Source organism: Aricia agestis, chromosome 1 (genome assembly GCF_905147365.1).
Source record: "Aricia agestis chromosome 1, ilAriAges1.1, whole genome shotgun sequence".
Lineage (NCBI taxonomy): Eukaryota > Metazoa > Arthropoda > Insecta > Lepidoptera > Lycaenidae > Aricia > Aricia agestis.
In genome coordinates this window covers 14704878-14724553 of record NC_056406.1, presented here as the reverse complement: position 1 = coordinate 14724553, position 19676 = coordinate 14704878, and the positions used below count along the sequence as shown (strand labels likewise).

Genomic DNA, 19676 nt, shown 5'->3' with positions numbered 1-19676 from the left:
GTGTGGATCCGGTTCGCATATTTTTCGCACTTCGTGGCTGGTTTCCCGACCGCATCTCCACTCGCGCGCGAACCGTGAAATTCCTGCGAAGCATGAGTGAGAGATCCGATTCGCATATGTTTCGCACTTCGCCCGTTCCCCGATTGTTGTCGGTTTTCTGTCCCGCGACATAGAGATTTTTTTAAAATCTTTATTTTAATAAGGGCTTTTGCCATACAAGACATGCCAGCATTGTTTAGTGAACAGAATATAATTAATCCTACTTTATACTTTATTACTTTATACTTTATATACTTTATTTACTTTATAATATTATAAAGGCGAAAGTTTGTTTGGATGTATGGATGTTTGTTACTCTTTCACGCAAAAACTAATGAATGTATCTTAATGAAACTTCTAACAATATAGCCTATACATCAGAATAACACAAAGGCTACAATTTTAACTGACTTTCAAAATGGGGGAGGTGTTATGTTCGTTTTTTTATATTCAACGATTACTCCGCCGTGTGTGAACCGATTTTCAAAATTTTTCTTTTGGCGTACAGAGTGTCATCCCAATTTTGTACTATACTCACAAAAGTGGTGATTTGATGCTGGGAGCCATGACTAATCGAGGGAACTCTTTAAAATTTAAATGGAAACATGTGGTGACTTCGGTTTCGTGGGAAGTAGTCTAAGCATATGCAATCAACAAGTAAGATTTTGCACCAAGGCATACCATGATTAGATTGGGAAGGTGCTGAGAGAACTCCTTTGCATTGCTTTAAAAACGGAAAGCATATGCTACAATGCAAATTACATTCATCATCACTACCATATTAAATTATACCTTATAAAGTTATATGCATCCCATGACTATGAGTCTATTATGAATTTATGACCCATTGGTACTTTTCATAGTCATTTCGTCACGTCATCAAGATTCGATTTTGTCAAGCGATTTAAAAAATATTTATTTGTTTGATTGAACACGTTAATCACAGGAACTATAGGTCCGATAAAAAATATTTTAGTGTTAGATAGCTCATTTATCAAAGAAGGCTTTTTTATCACGCAAACTAATAGGACCGAAGAAACAGGAAATGTGGTTAAAACGGAAAATTATTAGCAAGGGTTTATCTCACGAAGTAATAAAGCAATTTTGTATGTTATTTGGCAAAGATATAGAGTAGACTACGTGAAGAGAGATAAGCTATTTTGTTGCAAAAAAATATACGATTTCCGTAAAATTCCTAATAATTTACGCGAACGAAGCCGCGCGGGACATCTAGTTTATAATATAAAGTAAGATAAATACGGCTCAAGAGCGCAAACTATAGTGCGTCAAGAAAGTGAAGAAATTAAAAAGTGACAACATTGCGAACATGTCGCGAACTTTGCGAGTGTGGATCAGTAAATTTGGCAGAATGCGCAACCCGTGGCGCGCTGTCGCGCGCGAGTGTGGATCGGCAGTAACAGTTTATCATCTATACCTATCCCATTTCCTACTTCTGTAAATATATTGCTAAGTTATATTTTACGTCCGTGGTTATATGTATATATTTGTTTAAGTAATTACTTATCTTTAAATAATATTAATATTTAATTTTTAAGTTGTATTATATTATTACTCTTTTGTTTTTTTAAATTTATGTTGTATTAAAAAAACTATATTAGTTAACTTTTCCAAATTCCGTTTCTGTTAATCCTTCCGCTAGTTCCTTACCTTTTACCTGTCTGTGGCACAACATACGCAAAATTGTGTCAAGTTGCCAAGAAAAAAAAATATATATATACCTACTACTTACTAGTAATCTGTGTATTTACGTAGTAACTAATGTCTGATCTGTGGTGTAAATGATAAAATGAAAATGGTGGTGTTGGTGTGATGGTGGAATGCTGTTGATTATTTGCTAAAACGACTACGGTACATTCCAGTTTTAAGATTTTTAAAATAAAAATAATTAATGAAACTCTCAGTGACTTTGTTGTACTATGTACACTATGAGATAGTTCTGCAGAATGCATTTTCATTTAAAAATAAAGTGATTAATAGGACTAATGTTTTTCATTTATAATGTCAAAACAAGGAAAGAGAAAAATTACTGTTGAGCTACCGAAATCTAAAGATTTAGCGAATAGACCAAGTGTATTTGAACGTCTAGGTACAAAAAAGTCGTCAAACACGAAAAAAGCAGCCGAGTGTTGTAGGCAGTGGGCACAACACGGTACTTGCGCTTATGGTAAAAACTGCAAGTTTGCCAGTAGTCATACTTTAATAAGTCCATCTAAACAGCGTGCAGCAAATAAAGATACTGAACCGAAACGTACAGTTAAAGATGATGGTAAAAACAGACTACATTCTACTGTGGTGGTAAGAACGGGACGTAGTCCTGATGGTGAGATTGATAACTGGGATCAAAATGACTTAGAATATGCTGACACTGATGTGCTCGAAAAAAGGAGGCAGCAGTTACAAAGAGAATTAGAATTACAGTTGAAAATGGATTCAAGCAAGGATATGAGGAAAGATAAGAAAAAGACTGTGTCAAGTTCCTCTTCCTCTAGAAGTTCTAGTTCTTCAAGTATTTCTTCATCATCTTCTGATGGAAGTTCTTCGTCATCTTCATCTGGCAGGTATACATTTTATTCTACTGTTTTTGGCTGCCTCATGGTTGAAACATGGGGGGGTAGCTGCCCCCCCTGGATCATGTTGATGACCCTACTAAGTATATTATCTAGTACTTTTATCTTTAAAAATTAAGAAACCTAATTTTTGCCATTTGTTTGCAATACAATATATTTACAACTAAAAATTTATAATTTTTTATTCTATATAAACACCTAGCTTATAAAAAGTCTGATTTGCCCCCCCCCCCCCCCCCCCTGGCCCAGAACCTGAGTAATTTGCTCCCCTCAGGTCCAGAACCTGGGTACGCCCATGGCCATTTTTGCGCCCCCCCAGAGTCTACGCCCTGTGCCTGGGCACCGGTGGCCCCGCACATTTACGGCACTGTTTCTGGACCTGTACGTCACACGATTTTCATGAATTTTAGACCCCTCCCTCCCTGTTGCAGTTGGTCACATTTTGTGAGAACTGCATTTGCGTTGTTTGTGTTGTATTATTTTAATTTTAAATAGACAGTTACTCACACAGGGGGTGTTCTGACCGTATCAGAATTGCTCTTGTGTGACTGACCTCTCAAACATAGAATGTTAATGCAAGACACTTGACCATTCTCTGTCTGATAGGTCACTTAGACTTCTTATTACTTTCTTATAATATTATGCAGTTATTTATCTAATAATAATATGATATTTTATCCCTCTGATTAGAGATGCAAAAAGGAGATTAAAGAAAACAAAATTGAAAAGGAATTCTAGTTCCTCTTCAGATGGAGATGTACCTGTGAAAAAAAAAGCTTTTAAAGCAGATACACTTAAACATGATAAAAGTGAAGCAAAGAAGGTTGCAGTGAAAAAAGATGATAAGTCTTTAAAAAAGCATGACAGTGGAAAGAAAAAGCCTTTAACAAAATCTGTTACTAAAAAATCTATATCACCAGCCAAAAAATCTGGTGGAACTCCACCAATAACATCAAAAGCCATATCATCAAAAAGCACAACAAAAAGTGCTAAATCACCTCAAAGAAGGGATAGAAATAGAAGTCCTTCAGTTAGTAAAGAAAAAGATAGGGATAGGGGTAAAGATAAGGATAAAGAACGCGACAAAGATCGTGACAAAGACAGAGATCGTCTAAGGGCTCGTAGTCGTTCACCTAAAAAAGGTAGATCTAGGTCTCCAAGGCGCCACAGCTCCAACTCTAAAGATCCACGAAGGAAGGATAGCTCAGAGAGAAGTCGACCCGTGTCACCGAAAAAACAAGGAAGAAGGGATACAAGTCTCGAACGTCACCGGAAAAGATCAATAAGTCGCGACAGAGACAGAGGACGAGAACATAAAGATCGATCTTCTGAGAGAAAAAAAGATAAACACGATGATAAAGATAGGCATGATAGAAAAGATAGGGGACGGGATAGAAATAAAGACAAAAGAGATGACAAAAGAAGGGGGCGAGACAGGGGCTTGGGTGGTAGAAGTGGCTCAGACAAGGGCTTAGAGAAACCAAACAAACCTATGCAAAGGTTGCTTCCGCGTCCAGAAGAACGTTTAGCAGCACTTGCGGCTATTTCTAATAAGACATTAGAGACAGATAAAACTTTAACCACTTCTAAGGATCGCCAAGATACTCATTCTGAAAGAGGTGGACGAAAACAGGATAGGTTAGAGAGAGGACGATCTAGCAAGAAAGAAAGAATTGGTAGCTTAGATAGGGATACAGGTGACTACGAAATTGGCCTGGATCGTCAATATGATCGCGGACGCAGCATAGATCTATATGAAAGGGATGATCATTACGATGGCGGTCCCAGAGATGACGATAGATCACCGGGGTATAATCTTCCAGGAAGAGACCGACATTATGAGGGATACGACATGCCTGGCCCATCAAGAGGTTATCCAGATGATGATGATAGGATGTATGGTGAAATGGATCCACGGGCTGTTGATATGGGTATGTTAACTTAAATGAATGAAGTTTTGTTACTAGATGGATGTTACGTCATATCCAAAATATTTTTTTCGCTCTCTGTAGGCTACGACGACCGACGACCTCATCGCAATCATTCGTGGGAGGGTCGAGCTGGTTCAATGGATCATGAAAGGGGTTATATTCACGGACACAAGGATTGGGACAACGACGATTACCGTGGTCCAGGAGAATGGGGTCGCGACCGTAACTGGCCCATGCACGATCCTCAGGTAAAATAAAATATTAAGCTTTTTTAAAATTATAATATGTGCTTTATTAAATAATACTTTCTTTTCCATAGGCATACCATTACATATACTGGAACGAACTAATTGACTATCGCAAAATATATTTTCCCATTGCCTGTCATATCCTATCCCACATTTTCCTTGGATGCCCTTATCCTCATTTTGGTATGGCTTATACTTACTTTAGTTATTGAAAGATATAATATTTTATTTTTAATTGATAATATTAATACATAATTATATTATAGATGGGCGATTGGGGCGATAAGGACCCTGATGCAGAGGGTTGGCACCATCGCGGACATGGGCCTCACCGTGGTCGTACACGAGGTAAGAAGTTTAGACTGCCCAGTAATCTACTAAGCGGCTGTCTACACAAGCAATTTTATTGTCAATATCACGCTTTAATTTGATTGAACCCATAGCCCAGTCAAGTTAGACATTTGAGGTTGCATAAATTCGCAGCAAGATGGAAATCGGTAATATTGTTTAGAATGATATATGAAAGTTCCCCTTAGTTCCCCTGTGTGGAAAAAATTGTTTTTCACGATTTTAGCAAAACGGTAAGTTTTTTCATAAAAATGCCTGAAATGTCGGTACCGTCCAAGTTTCTCTCAGTTCTGGGCTGGTATCGACTTCAAAAGAATGAAAATTGAGTACAGGTTGAGGTTAAGTCGAAGTCCGAAAAAGGCACCAATAAAGAATAAGAATTATTTCATACTTTTTAGATCATATTTTTAAGAATAATTATTGTTTTTACCTTGGAAGTCGGTTTAAATTTTTTGTTAAAAAGTAATTGAAATATAACGATTCAAAAAGTTGTTAAAGTTGTAATCGTCGTTTGGGTATTTTCTTTTTCCACACAACGGAATTATGGGGAACTATAAATTAAATTTTTAGTCTTGTTCTAAACAATTTTACCGACTGGGGTACGGTGTTCAATATCAACCCTAGACGGACAATAATATTACGCAATACGTGATATTGTTCAATATTATTGTAGGTCTAGGCGCCCACTTAAATATTTTTAACATTTTTCAATTAAAGAGGCACATGTTCAATTTGTACACAGATGACTACGGGCGCGGTGGACGACTCGACCATAATAGAAGTGAGGGTAATAAAAGGCGGGCTCCTAGAAATGAAAGCCAAGACACAAGCACAAAGGAAGCTCCATCCGCAACCCATAACGCCACGATGTCTGAAGATCAAGATGAGGAGGACAAACCTATCCCGGACGATTTGAGCGAAATAAGCGACGATCCTGATGATATTCTTGAAAGAGAAGATGTAAGTAAGGTTTATGTCATTTGAAACTTGCTAATTTAGTTAGGACTCAATTTTGTCTTGTTAGTCTTTTTCTTTCCTTTACAGATGGCTGACCAAAATATGGATGACGACAGCCAACAAGAACCGACTCCTGATGTTGCTAATAATAAATTAGAGGCATCTGAAAAGGAATCTACACAGGTAAATATTTCAAATATTTTTTTGTCCTTATTATGGTCAGAGGTATATTTTAATACTGCTACTATTTGATGCTACTATAAACTATGGCGGGAGTAAAATGAAAACTAATAAATAATACCTAAATATATTTTAGGATACCAGTGTTGCTGGTGAGGAGAAGGAATCCCAAGAGGGAAAAGACGACGAAGAGGGTAACTTGGACTTTGAGGAAATATCTGATGGTGAATTGGAGGAGGAAAGAACACGTGGTATGTTATCTTCTATTAAAAATTTCGAATGTTCTTGGAAATGCGTATTAGTAGTCTATGTGTTTAAACACACTAGGCTGAATTATGCCGGCGTAAATTCCACCGCGTTTACGCCGCATTTCAAATGCATACAAAATACGGGCCGAACGGGAGGGGTGACACACTATTACGTCGCGTTCCGTCCGTATTTTGTATGCGTTTGACATTTGCGCCGGAAATTACGCCGGCGTAATTCAGCCTAGTGTGTTTAGACAAATAATTGATTTCGCGCCATAGGCATAATAATTGTATGACAAATTATTAATTGTCTCATAATTTTCAATCATGGACCAATGTTGAGAGACCACACTCTACCACACCCATGTAGTTTTAACTGTCTACTCCCCCCATTTTATATTTTTACTAATTTTATTTTTTATTTGTGATGTAGCTGGACTAGGAGATGCTTTAGGTGTGGACTGGGCGAGTCTCGTGGCCGACGTCCGTCGTCGAGAACAGGTGCCACCGTCCAGCGGCGCTAGGGACAGATGGCGACCAGAAAGAGTTCTGACTCGCCTCGGTTTATCCCTCGAAATGGCCAGCAAGGAAACTGTCGAGGAAATTCTGAAGAAGAATGCGGAATCAATCGCATCAGAGAAGGCATCGAAGGCTAACGACGAAGACAAGTCTCCGATACAAAACGGAACTGAGGAAACTGAAAAGACTGTAGCTCCAGTCGATATTGAATCCTTGCATCCAGTAGCAACCATACAGGTATAACAAATGGAAAAATATAATAAAATTTATTATAAACCAGACGATCCGCGCGTAAATTAGATATTTTACAGAAAAATTAGTCCACAAAAAAGCCTATGAACCTTCACGTGGTCTACTTCGTGTCTGATCCATATAACAGAAAAAATGCTCTAGTAGTTCGTGAGATAAGCCCTTTCAAATAATTTCCCCCGATTTTTCCACATTTTTCTCTATTTCCTCGCTCCTATTAGTCTTAGCGTGATAAAATATAGCCTATAGCCTTCCTCGATAAATGGGCTATCTAACACTGAAAGAATTTTTCAAATCGGACCAGTAGTTCCTGAGATTAGCGCGTTCAAACAAACAAACTAACAAACTCTTCCGCTTTATAATATTGGTATAGATTATACTGTTTACTAAATTTACTATTTAACATTTAAGGTTGCAACAGAGAAACGTAAGAGACAACGTGCTGCGCTGTTCGGGTCGGGTTGTGAAATAACTCGAGGTCTGAGTGCTAGGCGCGACCTAGCCCTGCGTCGCTACCTCTGCCACCTACCATTAGCTGAGCGCTCCGGCCAGTCCAGAGTCGCACCACAGCCCGCCCTGTTCCGAGCCGCGCGAGCTCTGCTCATGCAGGAACCCGTGTCAGGCTGACGAACACTAAAGTAAACCACTAATAGGGTTTCTCAATAAAATATCTATTAATCCAATTTCAAGAACTTAAAATATTGTCGGAGGCACGCGTCGGCGGCAGTCGACGGCAGACAATGGCACGTGTCGGCGGCAGCCGTCGACAGTTTAAAACGCTTGCAGTTGTGACGTACCGCGTAAAGGTAAACGTCCACAGGTCGGTATCGTACGCAACGTACCTCTCGCATCAAACGGATAATTTTTGTATAGTACATCCACTGTATCGGCAGCGTACAGAACCGCTAGCCAGTATGTTTATCTTCAAATTAGTCCAAACAAAATTCCTAAGTAAAAATTTCTGCTTTCGACTTTTCCATCCACATTGAGCATTCATTTACTAGGCTAGTCGGTAATCCGTACGCTGCCGATTCAGCGGACGTACTGTGAAAAAAATATCCGTTTGATGCGAGATTTCCGTTGCGTACGATACCAACCTGTGGACGGACGCTTACCTTTAGGCGGTACGTCACACCTGGGGGCCTACCAACACCTAGATACTAAGCGACACCGTTTGACAGATAAGCAATATTACTTTAACGTCAAGCTAGCAATCTTAAAAAAGTAATGTTATTGTAATCTTACAACAAAGTGTTCTGGAAACATGATAGTTTTGGGAAAGGTCGTGGTAGGCCCCCTGCAAGGGTCATAAACTGTCAACGGCTGCCGTCGACTGCCGCCGACACGTGCCGTAGACTGCCGCCGACACGTGCGTGCCGTTCGTCTGTAAGAAGCCTAAGCGTGTTTACACAAGACGCCACAGCGGCAGCGTTTTTCGCCGCCGCGGTAATAAATCGCAGCCGCCGCGGCGTTGCCGTGTGAAAAGGGTACAAGGATGAGTAAGCAGCGGTGGTGCTGCCGCTGCGGCGCGTGTGTAAACACGCTAGCAGTGATAGTAACAAGAAATTTTTTTTGGTGCCAAATGTTAAAATTAACACTAGTAATAGTTTCAGGAAGATGGATGGATGTAGAGGTAGTGTAAGGACTATCAAAAGATCTTTTAATCATTACAGTGTTGACTAATCACGTAATTTTAGATCAGAGTAGAAACTTTAATGCACCCATTTTCATTTACTTCCAAAGTTGATTTTTAATATATAATTATTTTTCTATAAGGGGACAATTTTCACAATGCTTGTATGAATTATTAACTATTGAGTAAAACTTGTTATTTTATACTGATGAAAGAGTAGATAATAATATTATTATGATATTACTCAAAATAATTAACATACTAACGGCACATAACGGGCATTGGTAAAATTGGGAAAATTGACCCAAAAATATTCAAGATGCCGAACGAAGTAGTCTATTGTAAAACAGTAGAAGCTAAGTATTTGTCAGCATGTTCTTGTCTTTGTCACAAGAGTATTAAATGAATTTATAGGTGCTTGAAGTAAATAAAAAGTAGACAAGTAATGCATTTACAATAAGATCTAATTTTAGAATGATCCTTGAATGTGCTATGTAAGTCAGAACATAATATGTAAGTGGAAATAAATTTTTGAACAATAAGTAATCTTTTTATTAATTATCTTTGTTTTGTATAAAATTATAATATTATGCATAACATTTAAACTCTATAACTATTGAAGGTTTTTAGTTAAAAATTACTTTAAAATATTTTTTAATTCGATGAAATCAAATTAAAAATATACATATTTTATTATATTATTTTTCGGGTTTCAATCCAGCTCCTTCATTTTTTGAATAAGTTGATATAACTGGGTCGTCCAATTAGGAATTCATTCATGTAATAAGTAGGAGACATCTTCTCCAACAGGTATTTCACATTTGTCTTGTCCCCTATAAATTAATGGAAACAAATGTTATTTTATTTACAATATAACATTATTATTTTAAGTGTAGTGTATAAAATAGTTTAATGAGTGTTCTTACTTTTTGAATAATACAGCTCCAGCAACACCTTTTATGATTAACAAATTTTTATTGACATGTAAAATAGAGCCTTCCTTTAAACCAAGAACATAATTAGCATGAGGCATCTGTAAAAATTCTCCTATTCTTTGATCCCTCGTTTCTCCTCTATGTTTGTCTAAATCTGGTTTTTCAATATAATGAGGGTTTATATTGAATGGTATTAATGATATGGCATCAAATGTAGGCGGATAGACTATAGGCATATCATTGGTAGTGTGTATACTTTTTGTTGCTACATTGGTTCCTGCACTGCTTCCAATATAAATTAAGTTTTCATACATTACTCTTTTCCGAATTTGTTCAACTAAATTATTTTCGTATAGCCTCTTCAAAAGAAGAAATGTGTTTCCACCACCGATAAAGATTGCTTTAGCAGAATTGATAGCAGTATTAGGATCAGGAAATTCTTGAATACCTTTCACAGTGAAGCCCCAAGGAACCATGGCGGACTGTATAGTTTTTGTATATTTTTCGTAATCATTCTGAGCATAGGGAATAAATATAATCTCACTTATGGCATTCCTAAAGATAATATGAACGTTTAAATAATATGTTAGTAAAAAGATAAAATTATGATAACAAGACTGAAAATAAATTCTAATTACAAAATACTTGCTTTTCTAAAACTTCACTAATATCTTTTTTAGCGAATTCCAATAAATTAAATCCAAAACAATTTGAAGACGACAGGAGCAGTGCTTGAGGATTTGGTTCCATTGTTACATTAATATTAGTAAAAGTTCGTGTTCCTAAGTGAATGTTTCTGGTACACTTTAATAAATTCAATGCAAGATAAGATATCGAATGACTCATCACATAATACACTAGAAATAAAGAAATCAGAGTTGAATTTTACTATAAATTTCTATGTACCTATATAAACATAGAAACTTCTTCTTCTTGATTGAACGTCAGTTTGACACATGAGATTATATTCTTTTAAATGTTTCTTTTTACTGACACTGAAGCAGAACTTTTCGCCCATAATAAATGTTTTTAAAATATAAGGCCCCATCCCCACGCCGCGGAATTTACGCGAAACGTGAGTGTGGATCCGGTTTGCATATTTTTCGCACTTCGCGGCTGGTTCCCCGACCGCATCCCCACTCGCGCGCGAACCGTGCGCGACGCCTACTTTATTACTTTATACTTTATATACTTACTTTATTACTTTATATACTTTATTACTTTATCTTATCTTATATATTTAAACGAGCAATTCTTGTATATATATATATATATATATATATATATATATATATATATATATATATATATATATATATATATATATATATATATATATATATATAATTGGAATCTCGGAATCGGCTCCAACGATTTTCATGAAATTTAGTAGGTATATAGGGGGTTTCGGGGCAGGGCTGTAGCTAAAGTCAGATTTGAGGTAGGGCAGCATTGGTGACAGGTAGGGCAGAAGTAAAAAAAAATCATAATTGATTGATTTTCTTGGGTTTTTTGGTATTTTTAAGGTAGGGCATTATGATTTTAAGGTAGGGCATTGCCCCACGATGCCCCCCCCTAGCTACTGTTTCGGGGGCGATAAATCGATCTAGCTAGGAATCATTTTTAGAAAATGTCATTTTATTCGTGTTTTATCGAATACCGAGCAAAGCTCGGTCAAATAGCTATTTGACCGAGCTTTGCTCGGTATTCTAGTAAACTAGCTAGTTTACTTTATTATAATATTATAAAGGCGAAAGTTTGTTTGGATGTATGGATGTTTGTTACTCTTTCACGCAAAAACTACTGAATGTATCTTAATGAAACTTTACAATAATATAGCTTATAAGTACATCAGAATAACACATAGGCTACAATTTTAACTGACTTTCAAAATGGGGGAGTTGTTATGTTCGTTTTTTTTTATATTCAACGATTACTCCGCCGTTTGGGAACCGATTTTCAAAATTTTTCTTTTGGCGTACAGAGTGTCATCCTAATTTGGTACTATACTCACAAAAGTGGTGATCTGATAACAGCTAAGTAATCGGGAACTCTGGCGTCGGCAAACATGCTGCGTCGACTCGCTGCACTACTTCTCCATCTAAATAAACCGGTGGGACCCTTGTCAGCCTTAAACACCATCATCTGCGTCTTAGCAACATTGTATTTGAGACCATGGTTTCTAGCATAGGTCTCACAAATGCCGAGAAGCCGTCTTAAGCCTCTGATTGAGTGGCTCAGAAGCACCATATCATCAGCATAGCTCAAATTATTAATGCATATCGTACCTATGTGGCAACCCACACGGGTGCCTCTGAGCTCCTCAATCAGACCATTGACGTACAGGCTAAACAGGTGCGGAGAGGTCAATCCTCCTTGGCGCACCCCACACTCTATTTTAAAATCATTCGATGTTGTGTCGCCCTATTTCACAATTTTTTTTGGTTTCCGTACCAGTATCTCAACAGATTCACAGTTTGGTCAGGTATACTACACTGTAGGAGCTTTTGCCAAAGTAGATACATACGTACAGATAGATAGGTACACTTTCGCATTTATAATAATACTAGATGTCCCGACTCCCGCGCGGCTTCGCCCCCGTAAATTAGGATTTAGGAATTTTACGGAAACCGTACATTTTCCATAAAAATAGCTATACTCCCTTCACGTGGTCTACTCTATATCTGTGCCAAATATTGCCATAAAAATTGCTTTAGTAGTTCGTGAGATAAACCCTTTCTGATATTTCCCCCGTTTTTACCACATTTTCCTGAGTTTCTTCGGTCGTATTTATAGTCTTAGCGTGATATTATATAGCCTTTATAGACTTATTCGATAAATGAGCTATCTAACACTGAAATAAGTTTATAAATCGGACCTGGCCATTTAGCCGAAACTTTTTCGTATTTGCTTTGTTATAGAATCGCCTCAAAGATCAAAATACCCAAAACAGCTGTGCAGTGTGCACTTTTTTTTTAATTAAACTTTTTTATACCAAATTTATAAAAGCTTATTTAGCTTTACACAACTTAGCTGCATTATACAACTTTAGCTTTACCCATAAACTATTTAGTATTTATTATTGGTAGGCTGTTGTTTAATGTTTCTGATATCTATGTTGGTAGGTGAGTTATTAATTAATAACGTGTATAACAATCGAAAGAATCGGAAAACCTAATTCAATATGGTACCACCTCTTATAGAAATACCTATAAGCTATGCTATAAGCAGAGACCGTATATTTATTACTCTATGCTATAAGCAAGCGATAGCGCGATCTAGGCGACTTTTGGCGCCATCTGTTATGAGTTTTTGGAACTAACTTAATTTGAACAAATTTACGCATTTTCACCCCCTTATAACCCCTTTTCCAGTTAAAAAGTAGCCTATGTCCTTTCTCAGGCTTTAGACTATCCAGATGTACAAAATTTCATTACAATCGGTTCAGTAGTTTTGGCGCTATTGTTTCTGATATCTATGTTGGTAGGTGAGTTATTAATTAATAACGTGAATAACAATCGAAAGAATCGAAAAACCTAATTTAATATGGTACCACCTCTTATAGAAATACCTATGAGCAAGCGATAGCGCGATCTAGGCGACTTTTGGCGCCATCTGTTATGAGTTTTTGGAACTAACTTAATTTGGACAAATTTACGCATTTTCACCCCCTTACAACCCCTTTTACCAGTTAAAAAGTAGCCTATGTCCTTTCTCAGGCTTTAGACTATCTGTGTACAAAATTTCATTACAATCGGTTCAGTAGTTTCGGCGTGAAAGCGAGACAGACAGACAACAACAGACAGACAGAGATAGTTTCGCATTTATAATATTAGTATAGATTCCACGAAATTTATAACATGGCAATATGTTATAAATTTCGCGTGTAAGCGTAGTCCACAAGTTTAGCTATCAAAATGAGACCTTTTTTATCTTCATAGGATATTTACATGAGAAGTACCTGGTCAGATTAGTGTGAAAGCCTGGGAAAAACTAAAATGGCTGCCATTTTACAACCGTGAGAGAGAGAATTAGTATGAAGCCAGAGATTTTTTTTTCAAAAGTTAGAGAAAAAATATATTTGAAAGCCAATTTCTCACTAAAATATGCCATAAATAATGAGTTCGATTTTTTTTCTCTAACGGTTGAAAAAAAAATTTTTCTCTGCGTTCATACTAATCTGACCAATACTTCATAGGAAAATCGTTATAACTTCTAAACTATCTGACTTAGAGAATTGAAATAAAGAATTTATTTAAGATAAAAACCTCCTCTATCTTTTTAAAACAAAAAAGGACCAGTTTAATGTGCTAGATTTTTTAAAAAAAGCTATTAATTAAAAAATACACAATTTTTTTTCTTAAACTTTGGTTTTTCTATGTTTAATTCCACGAAATTTATAATATATTGCCTGAGTAAGCGTAGTCCACAAGTTTAGCTATCAAATGAGACCTTTTTTATCTTCATAGGATATTTACATGAGAAGCACTGGTCAGATTAGCGTGAAAGCCCGAGAAAAACTAAAATTGCTGCCATTTTACAACCGTGAGAGAGAGAAAAAATTTGAGGCCAAACACCAAATTTGTCGATAAAATATGCCATAGAGAAAAAGCGCGGGAATCTTCGAAAAGGGCGGTCGTGTTTTCTGGAAATTTTTAATTTTTGTTTTATTTATTGTAAATATCTTCGTTAGTTAGTTTTCTTTTTATCTTATTATTAGTTTCTTTTAGTTTTTATTTTTATTTGTGCATACTATTTGGTAAGTTTTTTGTATATATTCTGTAAATATGGATGAGGACCCAGGGGGGCTGGAAGGCCCCCCTGTTGGCCAATTTATTACTATTCATACTACTGAAAATGTAAATGACTCAAGTATGGACACAGATTCGTCCGTTAATAATAAATCTACAAACCGCAAACGCCCTGCCTCATCTAGGCGAGTATGCAGAAAATGCAATAAAAAGATTAGGAAAAATCCTGACAAAACAAAACCTGACATCAACTGTATGTGCTTGAGTGACACGGAAAATAAAGAAAACCTGAATAATATCCAAGAAGTACATACAGCTGGCGTCATTGAAAAACATCAGGGCTTGGTGAATCCTCGTGTTAGTCGTTTGTTGTACACGGACACTGACTCTACACCTTATGTAGTACATGTGCAAAAAGAAATATCATCTCCTAATGGAAACTGCACTTTACATCCCGTCGAATTTGGTCGCTTCCTTAAAAACCATAATATTAAGAATATAGAAAACGGTAGCCTTAAGAGAATTGGCAGGAATAGATTGTCATTATCTTTCTCTGTATTTTCTGATGCAAATAATTTTATTACTAATGAGAATCTAAAACAGAACTATAAAGTTTTTCTTCCATCTTTTCAAGTTAGTCGTGTTGGCTTGGTTAGAGGTATTCCAGCCGATTGGTCTGATGATGACATTTTGGCCAATATTACTTTACCATATGGTTGTGGGGACATTTTGAAAGTAAGACGCTTAAAGAAAAAAAACATTGTAAATAATACTGTACAGTTTGTAAATACAGAGTCAGTTGTTTTTACATTTGATGGCCAAGTATTACCAAAAAGAATTTTTATGTGTTATAACTCCTTGCCTGTTGACTTGTACATCTATCCCACCATACAGTGTTACAATTGCTGCAGGTATGGGCATGTTAAGTCACAGTGCAGATCAACCCCCAGATGTTTCCGTTGTGGTCAGAGTCATTCTGGTGAGAAATGTTCTGTAGATGAAGATTCTGTTTTCTGTTGCCTTTGCCAAGCTTCCCATATAGCCACAAGTAAGAATTGCCCTGAGTTCCAACGACAAAAATTAATTAAAGAGTCCATGGCTCACAAAAACTTATCCTATGCCGAAGCATCAAAACTCCACCCTCCTATTTCTAAATTATACTCAACAGTTTTAACCTCTTCTAGTCCATCCCCTTCATTTATAGACTCTCAAAAACAACATTTCTCATCGGTCACCAAAAACACTGCAAAGAGGACAACCACAGAGTCATATAAAAAAACAGTCTTCCGACAACCTAGAACACCACCAAAGTCAGTAGGTGGGTATGATAAAACTGCTCATTTTAACTTAATTAAAGATTACAGTCCCCCATCGGGTTCAAATGGCACTGCTTTGCCTACAAATGGTGATAATAATAATATTTCAGTGCCCGAATTAATTACAGCTATAATTAATTATCTTACTCAGTCAAATATTTTACCGTCATCAGTTTCACCGTCCAACGTAGCCTCTGTTAGTAACTCACCTAAAATTAACTCCCACTATGGATTATCTAATCCAGTGGAATTGTCGCAGTGCAGTCAGCAAAAAAAATGAAATCATTTATTTAATAAACAAATATCACCCTCTTATCTTTGCTCTCCAAGAAACATGGCTTAAGCCAGAATCTCTTTTTAAGATTCCTGGCTATGCTTGTTTAAGAGAGGACAGATCTGATGGGTATGGCGGTGCTGCCTTACTCATCAATCATCGTCATTCATTTGTACATATTTCTCTTCCATCACATAATCCAAATATTTCTATAATAGCAGCATCTGTAAATAACATCTGTTTTGTCTCATTGTATATTCCACATCCATCCTATTCAATATTTTTAGAAATTAAGAACATAATTAGTCTTTTGCCAAAACCTTTTGTAATACTTGGGGATTTTAATGCCCAACATTTGTCATGGGGTAGTAGTAATAACAATCAGTGGGGTTTTGAAGTACTAGATTTATTAGATTTCCATAAGTTATGTATTCTCAACACAGGGTTCCCAACACGGCAAACTGCACCTAATGAGGGTTATAGTGCCCCTGATTTGTCTATTTGTACTTCAAATTTATCTTCTCTTTTACACTGGTCAGTTCTATCATCTAGTCACGGTAGTGATCACTTCCCTATTCTTCTGTCTCTCCCCTGTAAAAATAAAAAGCAAAATCATCCTACTAATTCATCATCATTAAAATATAACTTAAAAAATGCAGAATGGGAAAAGTTTTATCATACACTAAAAAATAAACTACCCAATCTTCCTAGTATATCACCAGGTAATGAATCTGTTTGCGCTGATGCTCTAGCATCTGCTTTGATCGAATCAGCTGATGAAACTCTTCCTATTAAGAAAACACCTAAATGCTACATTCCATCACCTCCTTGGTGGGATAATGACTGTTCAGTCGCTATATATAAAAGAAAACAGGCTGAAAGAGAATATAATAATAATTCTACCTTTGAAAACTACGATATTTATTGTAAGTCTGTTAACGATGCAAAAAAAATATTTAAGAAAAAGAAGTCTGCAAGCTGGAAAAAGTTTTGTGAATCTATCTGTCCGGACACACACGCCTCTATAGTTTGGAATAATATTAAAAGGTACAGGTCAGCATATAAACCTCCTTTTCATCCTATGCCAGACTCTTTAGCCAACGATTTTTTAAATAGATTAGCACCTCCTTCTGTATCATTTCTCCGTCCATCACCTTTAGGTGAAGTTAGCCTTAAAGATCTTAACTCGCTTTTTACTCTTCAAGAGTTAAAAGGTGTTGTTGCAAATTTAAAAGACTCGGCTCCGGGCATCGATGGTATCCCATACTCTTTTTTTAAACACGCTTCAGATGAAATTTTAAATTATTATTTGGATTTGGTTAATTTAATGTTAATAACGGGTAATATTCCAAATTCATGGAAAACACAAAAGGTTATTCCCATTTTAAAACCTGGAAAACCTCCGTCTTCAGCTTCTTCCTATCGCCCCATAGTCTTATCATCAGTGTTATTAAAGATTGCAGAGCATCTCGTAAAGAACCGTCTGGAGTGGCATATTGAAAAATATAAACTTCTTGCCAAAAGTCAATATGGATTCCGTAAAGGAAAAGGTACTATAGATAATTTAGCTCTTTTTATCACTGACGTTCGTATTGCTTTTTCAGAAAATAAATCAGTTTTAGCAGCTTTTTTGGACATAAACGCAGCATATGATAATGTAAGGATAGATATTCTCAAACGAAAGTTAGATTTATTAGGTGTTCCGGAAATTATAAGTAATTTTATTATAAACGTTTTATTGGAAAGATTTATTGCTCTGCCTTTACAAGATACAACGTCGACGGAGGTGCGGGTTGTTGATAAAGGGCTGCCCCAAGGCTCAGTGATAAGTCCTCCTTTGTATAATATTTATTCGTCAGATATAGAGGATGTAGTGACTAGCGTGACTTCAGATTTGGAATCATTTATGTTAACAGATATAGATGGTGAATTGTATCTTCTGCAATACGCCGATGATTTAACAATTTATGTAATAGATCAATCTATTGAAAGAGCCTCCATTAGACTGTCGCGAGCCCTAGCACGTCTAAAGGTATGGTTAGATGAGAATGGATTAGATCTTTCAGTTAAGAAGAGTTCCGCTGTACTTTTTACCCGTATGCGCTTTCCTCCTCCAGTGGTGGTAAAATATAATGGATTACAAATTCCAGTTGACAAGGAGGCCAAATTTTTAGGCGTAATTTTAGATTCGAAACTTAATGGTAATGCCCATAATGAGTATATTGCGTCAAAGTGTGAACGTACGTTAAACATAATTAGATGTTTATCTGGAGTGTGGTGGGGATCTCACCCGTTTAATCTAAAATTGCTGTATAACGCTTTAATAAGAAGTGTTTTAGACTATGGTACATTCCTTTTAGAACCTTGTAACGTAGCTGGTTTTAAACAGTTGGATAAGATACAGGCAAAATCTATGAGGATAATTTGTGGAGCCATGGCATCATCGCCAATAAATGCATTGCAGGTAGAATGCGGTGAACCACCGCTCTATCTAAGGCGGCAATATCTGGCTGACAAGTTTTTTATTCGTTGTTTGCAATTTTCAAACCATCCCCTTATTCCGAAATTAAAAAAACTGTTAGATTTAGTAAATAATAATCAATTTTGGTTGCACAAATCTCGCCCTTGTTTAGTTAATAGCTATATTCGTTATTTGTCGCTTGATGCCCCTACACATAGATTACCTGTTTTCCCGCTTTTTAACTCATCCTTTGAATCCCTTGTTTTAAATCCTGATATCCGCTTTGACATAGGAATTAAAAAATCTGATAAATATTATGCAAAGCCTTTTTTTAATTATTTAACAACGAATAATTGGCATGGTTGGCATCACATTTACACGGATGCCTCTAAAATATCAGTAGATAATAATAATTGTGTTGGAGTAGGTATTTACCATCTCCAATACAATATAGTTCAAAAAGTTAAATTTCCTCCACAAACTTCAGTATTTACTGGTGAATGCTTTGGTCTTTTTAAAGCAGTTGACTACATATTACTAGCAAAGCTTAAAAACACTGTAATTTTTACTGACTCTTTGAGTGCCCTGCAAGCATTGAGTAGATTTACGTTTAGATCAAAATGTTTTCCCATAATCATACAAATCAGAAACCTTTTGCACAGATGTATTGTCAGTAATTTGTCTGTTACATTTGTTTGGATTCCAAGTCATTGCGGCATTCTTGGAAATGAGGAGGCAGATAGACTGGCCAAAGATGCGGTTTCTTGTGGAGATGTGTTTCCGTATGTGAATTATTGTCACGACTTGCCGTCTCTTGCCAAGAACTTTCTCCAACTGGATTGGAGTAAGGACTGGGCAGTAAGTAGTCAAAGAAAAGGTGTTCATTATAAATATATACAACCTGAGATTCAGTTTAAGCCTTGGTTCTTCAAAATAAAGCTATCAAAAAGTACAACTTCATCTATAATTAGAATGAGGTTGGGACATGTCATCACACCG

At 36.5% G+C, this 19676-nt stretch overlaps 2 protein-coding genes and 1 long non-coding RNA gene across 4 annotated transcripts; 1 reads left to right on the top strand and 2 right to left on the bottom strand.

Moving 5' to 3' along the window:
• The first annotated feature begins 1853 nt into the window (after positions 1-1853).
• LOC121726763 (zinc finger CCCH domain-containing protein 13-like) lies at positions 1854-8062 on the top strand. The gene is made up of 9 exons (XM_042114254.1): positions 1854-2618; positions 3318-4558; positions 4640-4806; positions 5073-5154; positions 5897-6114; positions 6199-6294; positions 6428-6542; positions 6973-7295; positions 7719-8062. The coding sequence occupies exons 1-9, from the start codon at positions 2059-2061 to the stop codon at positions 7932-7934; spliced, it is 3018 nt and encodes a 1005-aa protein (XP_041970188.1). The 5' UTR covers positions 1854-2058; the 3' UTR covers positions 7935-8062.
• Positions 8063-9615: 1553 nt separating this feature from the next.
• Positions 9616-10776, bottom strand: LOC121725459 (probable alpha-aspartyl dipeptidase). The gene is made up of 3 exons (XM_042112466.1): positions 10525-10776; positions 9867-10430; positions 9616-9773 (listed from the first exon to the last, which is right to left on the bottom strand). Exons 1-3 carry the CDS (start codon positions 10719-10721, stop codon positions 9713-9715), a joined length of 822 nt encoding a protein of 273 aa, XP_041968400.1. The 5' UTR covers positions 10722-10776; the 3' UTR covers positions 9616-9712.
• Positions 10777-16601: 5825 nt separating this feature from the next.
• On the bottom strand, positions 16602-17769 carry LOC121730388. 2 transcript variants are annotated; one of them, XR_006036107.1, is made up of 2 exons: positions 17120-17769; positions 16602-16807 (listed from the first exon to the last, which is right to left on the bottom strand). It is a non-coding gene; the product is annotated as an uncharacterized LOC121730388 (long non-coding RNA). The 2 variants fall into 2 exon arrangements; XR_006036106.1 differs by having other exon boundaries at positions 17284-17769.
• Positions 17770-19676: the final 1907 nt, after the last annotated feature.